Source organism: Colossoma macropomum, unplaced genomic scaffold (assembly GCF_904425465.1).
Source record: "Colossoma macropomum unplaced genomic scaffold, Colossoma_macropomum, whole genome shotgun sequence".
Taxonomy (NCBI): Eukaryota; Metazoa; Chordata; class Actinopteri; order Characiformes; family Serrasalmidae; genus Colossoma; species Colossoma macropomum.
The window spans coordinates 3,454,989-3,469,436 of record NW_023494801.1 but is presented as its reverse complement, the minus strand read 5'-3'; the positions used below and the strand labels follow the sequence as shown (position 1 = coordinate 3,469,436).

General features: G+C 42.1%; 1 protein-coding gene across 2 annotated transcripts in view; it reads right to left on the bottom strand.

Moving 5' to 3' along the window:
• Window positions 1–14,448, bottom strand: part of sept12 (septin 12) — a 133,898-nt gene that overhangs the window by 26,975 nt on the left and 92,475 nt on the right. For both annotated transcript variants that reach the window (XM_036589324.1, XM_036589323.1), the window contains exon 4: window positions 1,711–1,839. In XM_036589324.1, coding sequence (XP_036445217.1) covers window positions 1,711–1,839 — 129 coding nt within the window. The remainder of the gene's footprint in view (window positions 1–1,710; window positions 1,840–14,448) is intronic.

Here is a 14,448-nt window from a genome sequence, read left to right as displayed (position 1 = left end):
AAAACCACTCACAACCAGAACACCCTGCAACCAAACACCATATAAACACATGTGCAGGCTGCCCACAGTGCCCATAATAATCAGGTCCCCAACCACCAGAGGGAGCCCAAGAGAACAAGAGTTGCAATTTAGATTTTTTTCTTTGATTAAATGAAAATGTTTATACACATAAATAAACATGTTTTAGTCTGTTTATGCATGAAGTCTTGCAAGCTGCTAAGGTCTAACAGGTAGAGCCACAAGCTATGGCAGTACAGCTGAGATTACATTAATGTCAAATTAATGCATCAACAAATTACATTGATATGAAAATTAATGTGAAAACAAAGATATATCTCCATAAAGATCAGGACAATTTAGGGCGCCTCAAAAGAACCTCTTGGCTTCCACATCCAGCCAAATGCTAGAGGTGTACCATCGAGGGGGCCTTGTGGGGCCTAGGCCTCTTAACTTGGAAGCCAAGCCGCTTCCCAGATTTCTAACTACTCAAAAAGGTCCTCAGATGCCAGTGAAACATTTTAAAAACGTTTAGCACACCTATAACATAGGATGAACCCAGTGGTGCTGTAAGTCCACTAGTCAGCGCTGTGGGCAGCAGTCCACCACTTGAGGACAGGGCCAGAAATACAGAGGTGGTAAAAACAGTCAACAGGCAGGAGGAGAGAACGGAAATCAGCTTTTCCGCTAAATTTTTAAACATAATGTTTTTAGACTGGGATTTCATATCAAATGAACGTGCCCTGGTTCAGCGCTTTGGTATCTATTTCTCTCTGAAAGGCTCATTAGCGAGAAGATGCAACTGCTTGCCAGTAGCATTTAGTTTCATAAACAATTGTTTATTCTCCCAGTGGACTGCTAAAAGTGGTGAATGGAAGCCTAGATAGCCAAAGCTAGTTTACCCTGTTCTTCAGTGGTCAGGACCCTCATGGACCCTCACAGAGCAGGTACTATTTGGGTGGTGGATCATTCTCAGCATGGCAGTAACACTGACGTAGTGGTGGTGTGTTAGTGTGTGTTGTGCTGGTCTGAGTGGATCAGACACAGCAGTGTTGCTGGAGTTTTTAAACACTGTCCACTCACTGTCCACTCTGTTAGACACTCCTACTTTGTCAGTCCACCTTGTAGATGTAAAGTCAGAGACGATAGCTCATCTCTTGCTGTACAGTATGAGCTAATCATCCTCTAGTCCTTCATCAGTGGTCACAGGATGCTGCCCACAGGACGCTGTTGGCTGGATATTTTTGGTTGGTGGACTATTCTCAGTCCAGCAGTGACACTGAGGTGTTTAAAAGCTCCAGCAGCACTTCTTTTTCTGATCCACTCACACCAGCGCAACACACACTAACACACCACCACCACGTCAGTGTTACTGCAGTGCTGAGAATGATCCACCACCCAAATAGTACCTGCTCTGTGAGGGTCCACGGGGGTCCTGATCACTGAAGAACATGGTAAAAGGGGGCTAACAAAGTATGCAGAGAAACAGATGGACTACAGTCTGTAACTGTAGAACTACAAAGTGACCCTATATAGTAAGTGGAGCTGATAAAATGGACAATGAGTGTAGAAACAAGGAGGTGGTCATAATGTTATGCCTGATCAGTGTATATCTTTGGCTTATAGTTCAGGAGACTGGTTCACGCCTTTCTGCTTATATGAGCTGGTGACAAATCATATAATAGTCCACGTGTATTTTCATAAAGGACTCACTGTGGCTGACTGATTGGAGGTGGACGGTCTTGGAGATTTTCTCCTCATAGTTTGGAGTGCAGGACTTGCGGCTGACCTTGGACTTGAACAGCGTGTTCACCAGCGTGGACTTCCCCAGGCCACTCTGACCTGCCGAAGGAGACAGAAAGCAGCTTTAGAATCAGATTCACTTTCACACAGCGGCCACATAAATAGAATGTATCTGGTCATGACGCTGCAGTGGCGCTCATCACAAAAGCATGGTGCAATACGGCAACACTTCCCTCGGGTTACACAGACGGCATCGCTGTCATAGAGGAAGTGATCTACTTGTAACATATAAGCACAAATCTAGGTGTGTATTAAAGAATCTCCACATAATGAAAAGCGGCATTATGTCATTTGTTAACAGTGCAAGTTTACAGCTTAAACCACCATAGAAGGAACCTTTAAACCTCCCCTAAGGAACCTTTCAATGGACGGTTCTTAAGAGCAGTTTTTGTAAACGAAAAGAACCTTTTTTTAAAAGTTTGAGGAACCTCCACATTGTAAAGGTTTTGGGAAGAACAACTTAACTTGGTAAAGAAGGTTCTTTAAACTTCTGAAAACAAAAATGGTTCATTAGGAAACCAAAAGTGGTTCCTCTATGGCAGAACCATTTGTAGGACCTTTTTCAAGGAGTGTAGGTCAAGCACTTTTAATGTATCTACATAATATTTGGGTTTTAATAACTTGGCACATACAGAATTCAACAGTGTGTGTGTATTGAATATTCAAGACATTCTGCTCTGCTCGAAGGCCTCTGGAGGCCACCGGTCAGCTCCTGACCCTAAAGAACCTTTCAATGGATGTTTCTTCAGAGAACAGTTTTTGTAAATGAGATGTGAGTGTGAAGAACCTTTTTTTAAAGTTTGAGGAACCTCCACGTTTTAAAGGTTTTAGGAAGAACCCATAATTTGTTAAAAAAGGTTCTTTAAAATTTTAAAACGTTTTCATTTACAAAAATGGTTCTATAGGAAATGAAGTGGTTCTTCTATGGCAGAACCATTTGTAGGACCTTTTTTTAAAAAGAGTGTAGGTCAAGCACTTTTATATACCTACATAATATTTGGGTTTTAAGAACTTGGCACATATAGAATCCAATAGATATGTGGGATCATGTGTTTGTATCGAATATTCAAAATGTCCTGCTCTGCTTAAAGGCCTTTGGAGGCCACTGGTCAGCTCCTGACCCTAAGGAACCTTTCAATGGATGGTTCCTTCAGGCACAATTTTTGCAAATGGCATACAAGAATCTATGAAGGACCTCCACTAATGTAAAGGCTTCTTCTAGATCTCCATGTCGAAGCAAAGAACCGTTTAAGGAGCCTTTACTGTTTAGAGTGTAGATCAGCACTCACTGAGATACGAGACCTCAGTATGAGTCTTTGAGTGAATAAACGCAGTGCACTCATTTGCAGGGCACCCTTTACTTCACTCACTACTGCAGTGGAGGAAACGTGTGGGAGTTTCTGTAATAACTAAATCACCTGCTTTTTCCTTCTCGCAGATACAGAGGCACAGATAAAAATAGAGGTCAGGCGGATGTGTAATGAAGACACGGCGACGCAGAGCAGGGCGGCAATCAGCGGCTTACATAAACCCCTCCACACCGCAAATCAGCAGCCGTGTAACGCGGCCGGGTCAAGCCCGGGCGAAGTTCCTGAGAGTCTTATCTGGCTGATGGCCAAACACATGGCACAAAGCCGCCGGGAGCTGCGGGTCTTAATGACTCTCCCACACCGGCGCTCACGGGCCTGGCGGGGAAGCCATTACTGCGGAGGGATTCTTATCAAGACCCTCTCATTCACTCCAACAACACTCAGTCTATCTGCACCCCCTCCTCGGCCACAAAGGAGGGCTAATGTTAACCCTGCTAGGTCCCCCACGGTGCAGCTGCCTTGAAACGCCTCCTCTTACATCTCGTTTAATTACTTCTCACACTTAACTCCTTGAAACAAGTGGATAAATTCTGTGGAGAGCGCAGAGTCTTAACTTTCAATCCATTTGTGTTTGTGTTTGTAAGTAGAAGTGGAGATATTTTACTGTGATTTGAATTTGATGATAAGTTACGGTTGTTTGCAAGAAAAAAAAACTTTATATTTTGGCAATTTTCAGCCATATTTTGATAAGACAAAAGGAACACTGACAGATGGGCTGACTTGAAAAAAGTAAATGTAATTACATATTATTTATTGCTAGCTATAGTGCTGTACAAAACCTCAGAGAAGCCCTTCATTTCCAGTCTAAACAGCCATTAGGTACAAGTTACTCATTTCTCAGGAGAAAGTCATATAATAAAACTTTGAGTCGGCTCCAAAACTGGCTCCTAACAACCACCTGGAAGACCTGGGAGACACCCAAAACTGCCCCCATCAGATAAACAGCACTTAAAGCTTTCATCTCTGAGAGAGAGGAGAAAATCAAGCTGCTTCAGATCTGAAAACATCCACAGGTGTTTCTGTCCATCCTTCCACTGTGAGAAGACGACTCAGCGCTGTGGGTCTGAAAGGATGTGTAGCTGTTCAAGAAGAACCTCACTGAGAAAAGGAGACGGACACATCAAACAAAGAAGCTGAACGATGAACTGACCACCCCAGAGTCCAGACCTCAACACCACTGAATGTGTTTGATTACTTTAGAAAATGATCAACCAGCTTCTAAGACTGAACTTTGGAGGTGTGTCTGCAGATTCTTTGAGGAACTGAGAAGAATGAAAGCTGTAATAAAGGTGAAGAGTGACACACTAAATACTGAAAAAATCGATATTTGGTCATTGAGGCTTCTGTGATATTGCTCAAAGCAATAAGCCACAAGAGCCCAAGTGTTACGTTAATTTTACCACCATTAAGAGTGTTAAGCTAAACTGATCTGAAAAGGGAAGCAAAAAGTGCATGTTATTACATAACAATCAGTGCAATGTCCTGCTCTGCTCTGTGGCCTGCAGAGGCCACCATTCAGCTCCAGACCCTAAAGAACCTTTCACTGGATGGTTCTTTTAAAGAGCCATTTTTGTAAATGATGAGTGAAAATGTATGAAGAACCTTTTGAAAGTTGAAGAATCTCCACTAATATGAATTGTAGAATAAAATCTGATTGTAGCGTCCTGCTCTGCTCTGAAGCCTCCAGGGGCCACCAGTCAGCTCCTGATCCGCGCTAAAGCAGGGCCTGGGTGACGCGCTGAACGCTCCAGCCGCTCTGTTTGCCATTGTACGGAAGCCTGCACGCCCCGGGGGGCCGTCAGCAGCAGAGACAGACGATGGAGCTGGGACGAGCTGACCCCCTCCATCATCGGCCACCCCAGCGCAGGCCCTGACGGATTTACGCCACTCACTCACACCATGGGAGGCTGCTGACATCAAATTTATGAGAAGAGGAGAGAAGAGGAAATGGGAGGATACAAGAGGAGAGGAAAACAGAGGAGTTATGAGGAGAGAATATAAGTGGAGAGCAGAGGATACAAGAGGAGAGGAGAGGAGAGAGGAGAGGAGTTATGAGGATAGAATATAAGTGGACAGCAGAGGATACAAGAGCAGGAGAGATGAGAAGAGAAGCGAGGAGAGGAGAGAAGATGCGAGGGAAGAAAGGCAGAGGAGAGGTGAGGAGAAGAGATGAGGAAAGAGGAGAGCAGAGGAAAGGAAAGAAGAAGAGAGGACAGAAGAGGAGAGGAGAGAAGATGTAAGGGAAGCAGAGAGGAGAAGAGATAAAAGAGGAGAGGAAATGAGAGGAGAAGTGAGAAGTGTATATATAAGTGGACAGCAGAGGATACAAGAGGAGAGGAGAGGAGAGGAGAGAAGATGCGAGGAGAGAACAGCAGAGGAGAGGAGAAGAGTAAAGAGGAGATGAGATGAGAAAAGAGGAGAGGAAGAGAGAGGAAATGAGAGGAGAAATGAAGAGAGGAGAGAAAATCCGAAGAGAAGAGAAGAGAAGAGAAGAGGATGACTCGCATATTTCCTAGACACTATTGCACAGGATTTAAAAGCTGACAACAGCCGGCCTGACGCTGCACTGAGTCACTCACTGTACCTGTTCTGGCAGCGTCCCAAAGAAGTGGGCCAAATCCCGATGTCTGTGCATGGAGGGTCTAGGCCAAGACATTTTTAAATATTTAATATATTTATTTGATTTGATTTCACTAATGATTATATTAAATAAACATATTATTGGTGTGAATTTATTACACTATTCTGTTGCATGAAAATAGAGACCCATATCGGGGAAAACCGAGTTTCCCCACACTTTTCACTCCTCAGTCCATACAGTCCATTTCAGACTCACTGTTTTTGTGATGTCATAAAAACTATGTTGAAACTATATATAGACATTGTTACAAATGTATTCATGTATGTCTACCTGTTCAACCTAGCTCCACACATTCACACTAAAGTTATAAGAAGGGTTTCAGCACTGACTGCTTTTTAAAAGTGGCACAGCCAATCAGAACAGAGCTTATTTACCTATCTCAGTTTTAAATATACAGTATCAAAAACAGCCTGTTTAATGCGAAGGGAGTCTAAGCCTGTCTAATTCTAAAGAGAGGTCAGAAAATGGACACAAATAAGTGAATTATGACTGTTTTGCTACATACAACCACAAAAACACCAAGTGAAGCTCAGAGAAAGAAATAAAATCAAGAAAAATGTAGGATAAGGGCCCTTTAAGGTGACATACAATAAATCAACACAACTGTGTTTGTTTTATTAGACTGTTTTCAGTCACCTATGGGGGCTACCTGCTTCTATATGATTGGTTGCAGTGGTTTGAATTTAACCAATCAGGCTGCTCTCCATAAGTGACTTTTGAGAATGGGCTAAATTATTTTATATCCTAAATATAAATTTAATCATAAGTTGGAATATACGCTGAAGGAGGACACAGTCTAGACACAGTGCAGTTGATTCGGTTTGAGTCACATGCTGACAGAGACTCTCTGACAGCAGCCGTGTTGCGACGGCCTGTCACTTACTCATGCTGCATGAAAAGGTCATGAAAGGTAAGCCGTAAATTCATGGTGGTCCGTGTGTTCGTACAACTCGGACTGATTTCCGTGACACATGAAGGACTTTCAAAGAGGAACGAGCGCATTCCTTTTCTCCTGCTTTAAAGTTTACAAAGCAGCACCTCAAATATCTATAGAGAAACCCATTACGTGCCTAAAACTAAGCTCGAGGGGGAAGAGGTTTCAAACCGAAACATCATCATGGTATCCTAACAGTCCTATGTTCCTCTTTCATCTTTTCTCAGTATTTTCAGTCTCCTTTTCATTTACGTTGATGCTATTTTCGTCCATCTTCAATTGGGACAATTATATAGTTATTGTTGTCGTTTCTGGTGTTAATATTGCGCATGTTGCTTCTGTTGAACTGATCTTGAGTATCAAGAAAGATACTATATAGATTAAAAGCTCTTTAAATTGCCTAATGGCCATTTTGTTGAATGGACATTCTCTACAGGGAACAAACTTAAATACAGCACTTTTCTATGTATTTTCATTTCTATGTATTCGCCGAGTTTAACTTATTAGAAAAAAAGAGGCATAAAATAAAGGTGCCATAACTTTTGCACAAGCCTCATTTTACCATTTTTTTTGTTTGCTTTTTCCCCCTGAATGTAAATTTAGCAAATAAACAGTCATTGTGCTTTAAAATGTGCAGAACTGTAGAAGATGTGCACTTTTTCAATTAGAAAATCAACACAACGTGTCATTTGGCCAGGGGAGCCAAAAGCAATCACTTTTTGTGACATCACAAAAACAGTGGCTTAGTTTGCACATATGTCTGTATACATGGAGTGAACAGCACATTTTATGAGCTTAAAATTATTTAAATACCAAACCAAACTGCTTTATTTGTTAAAAACAATACAGGATATGGACCCTTTAAAGCCAAAACAACGTTAGTAAATCTGCCCTTATATTTCATACATCACAGACGTTTCGGCATCAGTTAGCCGCTGCAGTGCGGTAATAACTTCCACATGGCACACAGCACTCAAAGAGGAGGGTGGGGGATTGTGAGAAAGCGGAGGAGACTTGGTGGTTTGAGGCCTGAGGCTGTACAAGGGTCCTGCCCTCTACTGTGGAGAGCAATCTACAGAGGCCTACTGTGGTCTCTGCGTATGCAGGTCTTGGATAAGAGGGCAGGAAAATAAGAACAGGGCAAACCGTCTTCCTGTAGAACATGCAGGCTTTCCTCATTTCCCCCGGCGTTCCCTATACGCTCCCCCACACCACACACACTCCCCTCATCCTGTGTGCGTGCATGTGTGTGAGTGCGTGGGTGTGTGTCTTTTGTTTTATCACAGTTCCTCCTCATCCTGAATCTTGTCAAAGCCTCCCTTCAGACGCCATTTAACGCTCGCGACCCCTCGTCTCGACCCCCACGGTCTGTCGCTCTGCGGGGGAGCAGCAACATCAAGCACTGAACGCGTCGCACAAACAGTTCAGTAGTTTGAAGAAGAATGATACTGTTTCCCGTCAATAGCAAAGAGGACACAATGCATTGTCTGTTTCTGTGATTGCTTGAAGTGTGAAATTAGGACCCAACTGGTACTTAATATGGGCTAATATTAAATTCCTATATCTTTAAGCCCAATCCCATTTCTCATTTTACCCCTACCCCTTGTTTTCGAGTGTCACCTTGCCCCTTGGAACTGAGTTGTAGTGGTAGTGGTTGAAATCTTCCCTCTGAAATGGGACCCTCAAATAAAAAGAGCATCACTTCATTAACAGCTACCAGCGCTGCTCTGTAGGCGACCCTGCTAGTCTGCAGTGACAGCAGAGGAGGGTAAAGTTCAGCTCCTCACTGCTGGGCTTTAGTTACATTTGGGGCATCATATGATCTTCAAAGAGGGGGCAGTTATTTATTATCACCCACCCCTAATTCTTCAGTGATATGAAGCTGAAGTCAGATATTCTCCAGCTTCTTGTTCAAATTTTTCCGTTCCACCTTAAATCGTACTGCTGCACTATTTAAGATGGAATGGGAAATTTAACTAGCTAGTTACAGAGACGTCAGCATACTACAAGCAATTTTTATGCTTGTTTGAAGAAAACGACCATAATACATTGAAACGACACTAAACTAAGATAATACAGTGGTTATCATAATTTTCTAACAGAGAAAATTCTCACATTTGTGGGTTTCTTTGGTCTCTTGTTCTCCATCTTGCTGGTTCTTCTTTTTTCCCTCATTACACTCTGTTTGGAGTCTCTGAAAAACCTCTGTTTTGAGGAGCATGTAGCCCCAACACTTCACCCTACCCCTCTACCTAAACAAGAATCGGGACACCCTACCCCTAGGCCTAAACGCATAAAACAGAGGGCTACAACAGAGGGCGAGGGGTGAAATGGGATTGAGCCTTAGTACAATGACAGCACACAAACAGCTTTTTACAGGCTCTGAATTCTCTGCAGTTCTGCATAAGAACTTAAACTCGCCATTAAGGCGATTTCATATGAATCTTATCCAATTTGCAACTTGTGTTCCTTTTGTGTCCCTCGGGGGAGCTTGGAACTTTTTAACACATTTTGGTCCTGTCCCAAGGTCCTTAATTTCTGGCCCATGGTCCTATCAGACCATGATGTTCACACTCAGCATCTGCTTTTCTTTTAAATGAATTATCCTCACTTAATCTCTCAGCTCAGCAGAAACAACTGTTGCTTTGTGCTTTGACAGCTGCAAAAAATTGCTGGTCAAATCAATGGAATCCTCTCCATTTCTAGACGGCCAGGGATTCTATCTGGGCTTGATATTTCCCTGGAACTTCCAGTTGCTCGTATATATATGGTGCTCAGTTGAGAACCACAGATGTGTACATTTGTTGATAAATTGAAATATGTATTTGCATATTTCAATTAGTGTACTGTCCTAAGTGTAAATCCTGTAATCCACCACCTGGGCGGAGGGAAGGGAGGCGGGTTTTGGAGATGTTCTGTAATTAAAGATAACATACAAGCTTGCATACATGCCAGAACACAATGAACCCAGAGACGGAAGGATCTATCGGCTATGGGTCGGTATCCAATCCTGACAGGTGGAGAGACAGTTGACAGGGCTTATTCATATTTTCCTGTTCCACCTCAGGTGCCAGAGTATAACTGCGGCACCATTTAAGGTGGAACGAGAAAACTCGACCAACAAGCTGGCAGACAGGAAGCCAACTTTAGCCTTATCTCTTTCACTGATCAAGTTCATGCACTTGACCTGCGGCTTTGGCAGGGGCTGAAAATAAAAATAAGAAGCATGAACTATAAAAGTGATTGTATGTCGGTCCTTTGTTATCGCATATTTGAAAGCCCATCTGTGAAGCAGGAGGACTGTTTTGTCCGGGTGGCTGCGCCGGATGTGTAGGCTCTAGTTGTTTCAATGGTTGCGCTAGTGCCAGAATGTAAATGCTGCACTATTTAAGGTGGAATTCAAACAAGAATCTGGCGAAAAAGAAACTGACTTAAGCCTCACAGAGAGTTGAAAGGCATGAAAACGGATGAGGAGGCTGCTCTGTTTCTGCTTGACAGGCAGGAAACATTACCTTATTTTTGCTGTTTCACAGAACCAATAGGTCAGTATTGATTTGCTAATGTTTGTGATAGCTAATCCCAACTGGTTAGTTTCACAGCAGCAATTGTAGCAACGGTTTAACCTAGCTAAAGTTAGTTACATTACTTACTGTTTCATGGTATTTGTCCATGCAATGTTTGCGAAGGATTTTATGGCCTTGAAAACTTGCAGCAATGCATTTGAATTTGGGGAGCAGAGCTTCTGAAAGAGTATTGAAGGGAGGGGTGTACTTGTTTTGCTGTTGCACAAAAACAAGAACTTGAATATTCAAACATAAATGATCTTTATGTTTCATAATTAATCATAATTTAACAATATAAAACAGTATGTTCTTTACTGCAGTTCAATGTTAGGCTGAAGCCTGGCTACTCACTAATAAAAACATGGGACCTTACACCGATCAGGCATAACATTCTGACCACCTCCTTGTTTCTGCACTCATTGTCCATTTTATCAGCTCCACTTACTATATAGGTGCACTTTGTAGTTCTACAGTTACAGACTGTAGTCCATCTGTTTCTCTGATACTTTGTTAGCCCCCTTTCACCCTGTTCTTCAGTGGTCAGGACCCCCGTGGACCCTCACAGAGCAGGTACTATTTGGGTGGTGGATCATTCTCAAAACTGCAGTAACACTGACGTGGTGGTGGTGTGTTAGTGTGTGTTGTGCTGGTCTGAGTGGATCAGGACCACACCTTAACATGGCCAACAACAAACGAGGGCTAGCTGCTAGTGAACTGCTGAATGATTTCATTCGCATGATGCTAACTTCATTATGCTAACTGCGCTATGCTAATGGACCAGAGAGCTATGAAAGGAAGCTTCTCATGCTAACGTGGCTAACAACAGCCACAAAAGCCAGTGGGGGCTGTTGTGTGATTTCATTAATGCTAAGTGGCAACTGAAAAAGAGTTTAACACGCTGAACTGCAGCATTTGCAAGTCTTTCAAATGCATGGACCACTTCAAATGAATCACAAGCTAACCGCTATTTATGAGGCGCACTGAAAGGCTTAATTCAGACGCTTCATCAGAACATTTGCTCTGAAATGCGACGCAGCCGCCACCAAATGCTTCACAAAGGGGTTTATTTTACTGCACGACTTCGAGTGTGTGCATATTTATTATGACATATGGGGTCTATTCAGTTAGTGTTATTTGACTAGCAGGACAGACTAGAAGTAGAAATTATTCAGCATGGAAAGCACCGAGCAGTGTCTCTGCAACCTTTACACACCTTGGTTACGCACCTTTTCACAGTGTTGCCAACAGGAAATGAATTCACACCATATATATATATATATATATATATATATATATATATATATATATATATATAAATATATTTATATAAATATATATATATATATAAATATATTTATATAAATATATATATATATATATATATATATATATAAATATATATATATATATGTATATATGTATATATATCGCTGTTGTCAGAAGATAACTTGCACTGAACAGAATCTTCATGTCTGATGTATTTAAGCTCTACAAGTGCTGCTGTGATGCGTTTATTCCATTGTAAGGTTTTGGTTGAGCTCAAACTCTTGAAACACCCAACAGAAAATTATCTAAAACATTTTTTCCTTTGTGGTATCCAGGTCCAGCTAAGCGAGCTCTCCCATTGGTTAGGGCTTCAGGAGCTGGACTGAAGGCCTGATTAACAACCAGCATTTTTAGAAACTGAAAGTACAACCATATTTCCAAAAAAGTTGGGCTGCTGTGCAGAATCTAAATAAAAATAGAATGCAATGATATGCAAATCATGTAAACCATACTTTTACAAAATACTACAAAGACAACATATCAAATGTTGAAGCTGAGAAATATTATTGGTTTTGGTTAAATATATGCCCATTTTGAATTTAATGCCAACAACACATTCCAAAAAAGCTGGGACGGGGGCATGTTTACCACTGTGTAAACTTTTGCTATTTTTAATGAAATATAGGGTTTAAATGATTTGCACATCATTGCATTTTGCTTTTATTTACATTTTGCACAGTATCCCAACTTTTTTGGAAATAGAATCAACCAACTGTTTTATAGTGGTTGGGACCAATTTCGTGGCAAAAAATGTCTCTAGACCTTCTGGAAGTTCTAGACATGCACTGACTATGACTAAAAGGTTCCAGTTAGTTGTTAGGAATGGAAAACTGCGGCAGGAGCTCCATGCCAGGAACGTAAAACTGATGCATACGAACTCAAATATATATTAACATCTGTTACAAGCTTCAGATAAAACATTTGGAGTGTCTTTTACAAGCTTCAAGCATGTTTTATCCACTAATATTCCCAGAGGGTAGCTAGGAATTATTAGCATCATCACAGAGCTGATTTTTTACTTTGAAAGATAATTTTTACATATATAATCGTTCTTATTGTAAATAGCAGAACAACTTTTTCCAGGTTTACCACTATTTTACCTTTAACATTACATATAAACACATCAAAAGACTCGTGTAGGTTCACTGGTGGTTTTGGATAGTGAATAAAATGTCTATATTTGTGTTGTAGTCATGGCGACCCCTGGTTCCTATCACCACCACTGTAAAGACATCTGAACCACTTCACACCAAACCACTCTGAACCACTCAGTTTACATCTGAAACACTGAATTACGCATGGATTTTGCTAATTTGGTGGACATTCCCTTTAGCATTTGATAAATGAGGCCAGTGAATGGAGCCAAAACACAACCAACCACCACTCTGCCATGACTCACCGTTTAACCGCTTAACCACTGTTTCTAATGAGAGGCAGAGTGAGTCACAGGCCTCACCTGTGTCTAGAGAGAAAGAGGGAGCGGGAGGGACAGAGGTAGAGTCGATTACCTTTGATGTTTGTCCAATACAGCAGGCATGGAGAGCACCACCATGCCAACAAGCAGCCAGGCTGTAGCTATCACACTTCACTAAAGCACAGCAGGAAAAATCCTCAGCAGCAAACAGCTGCTTTCGAAGGACCACGCAGTGGAGTCGAGCTGCTAAACGCATCAGCACCACAGTCTGATACAACATAGCCTTAAATCATCCACCTCCTTCAATCTAATCAGCTGCACTTCACACTGAGAAGGGAATGCAGGCGGGACACAGTGCCAAAAAAGGTCAAACAGATGCTGTAGGTACATGTACATCACTTTCACATGTTTAATATACACAGATCAGCCATAACATTCTGACCACCTCCTTGTTTCTACACTCATTGTCCATTTTATCAGCTCCACTTACTATATAGGTGCACTTTGTAGTTCTACAGTTACAGACTGTAGTCCATCTGTTTCTCTGATACTTTGTTAGCCCCCTTTTACCCTGTTCTTCAGTGGTCAAGACCCCCATGGACCCTCACAGAGCAGGTACTATTTGGGTGGTGGATCATTCTCAGCACTGCAGTAACACTGACGTGGTGGTGGTGTCTTAGTGTGTGTTGTGCTGGTCTGAGTGGATCAGACACAGCAGTGCTGCTGGAGTTTTTAAACACCTCAGTGTCACTGCTGGACTGAGAATAGACCACCAACCAAAAATATCCAGCCAACAGTGTCCTGTGGGCAGCGTCCTGTGACCACTGATGAAGGACTAGAGGATGACCAACACAAACTGTGCAGCAGCAGATGAGCTATCATCTCTGACTTTACATCTACAAGGTGGACTGATAAGGTAGGAGTGTCTAATAGAGTGGACAGTGAGTGGACACAGTGTTTAAAAACTCCAGCAGCACCGCTGTGTCTGATCCACTTGTACCAGCACAACACACACTAACATTGTGATGGTATTTGATGGAGTTTCAAAAAATGCTTAAAAGCTACAGGGAAAATGTGGCTCCTAACAACCACCTGGAAGAGCTGGTCGACACCAAAACTGCCCCCATCAGATAAACAGCACTTAAAGCTTTCATCTCTGAGAGAGAGGAGAAAATCAAGCTGCTTCAGATCTGAAAACATCCACAGGTGTTTCTGTCCATCCTTCCACTGTGAGAAGACGACTCAGCGCTGTGGGTCTGAAAGGATGTGTAGCTGTCAAGAAGAACCTCACTGAGAAAAGGAGACGGACACATCAAACAAAGAAGCTGAACGATGGACTGACCACCCCAGAGTCCAGACCTCAACACCACTGAATGTGTTTGATTACTTCAGAAAATGAT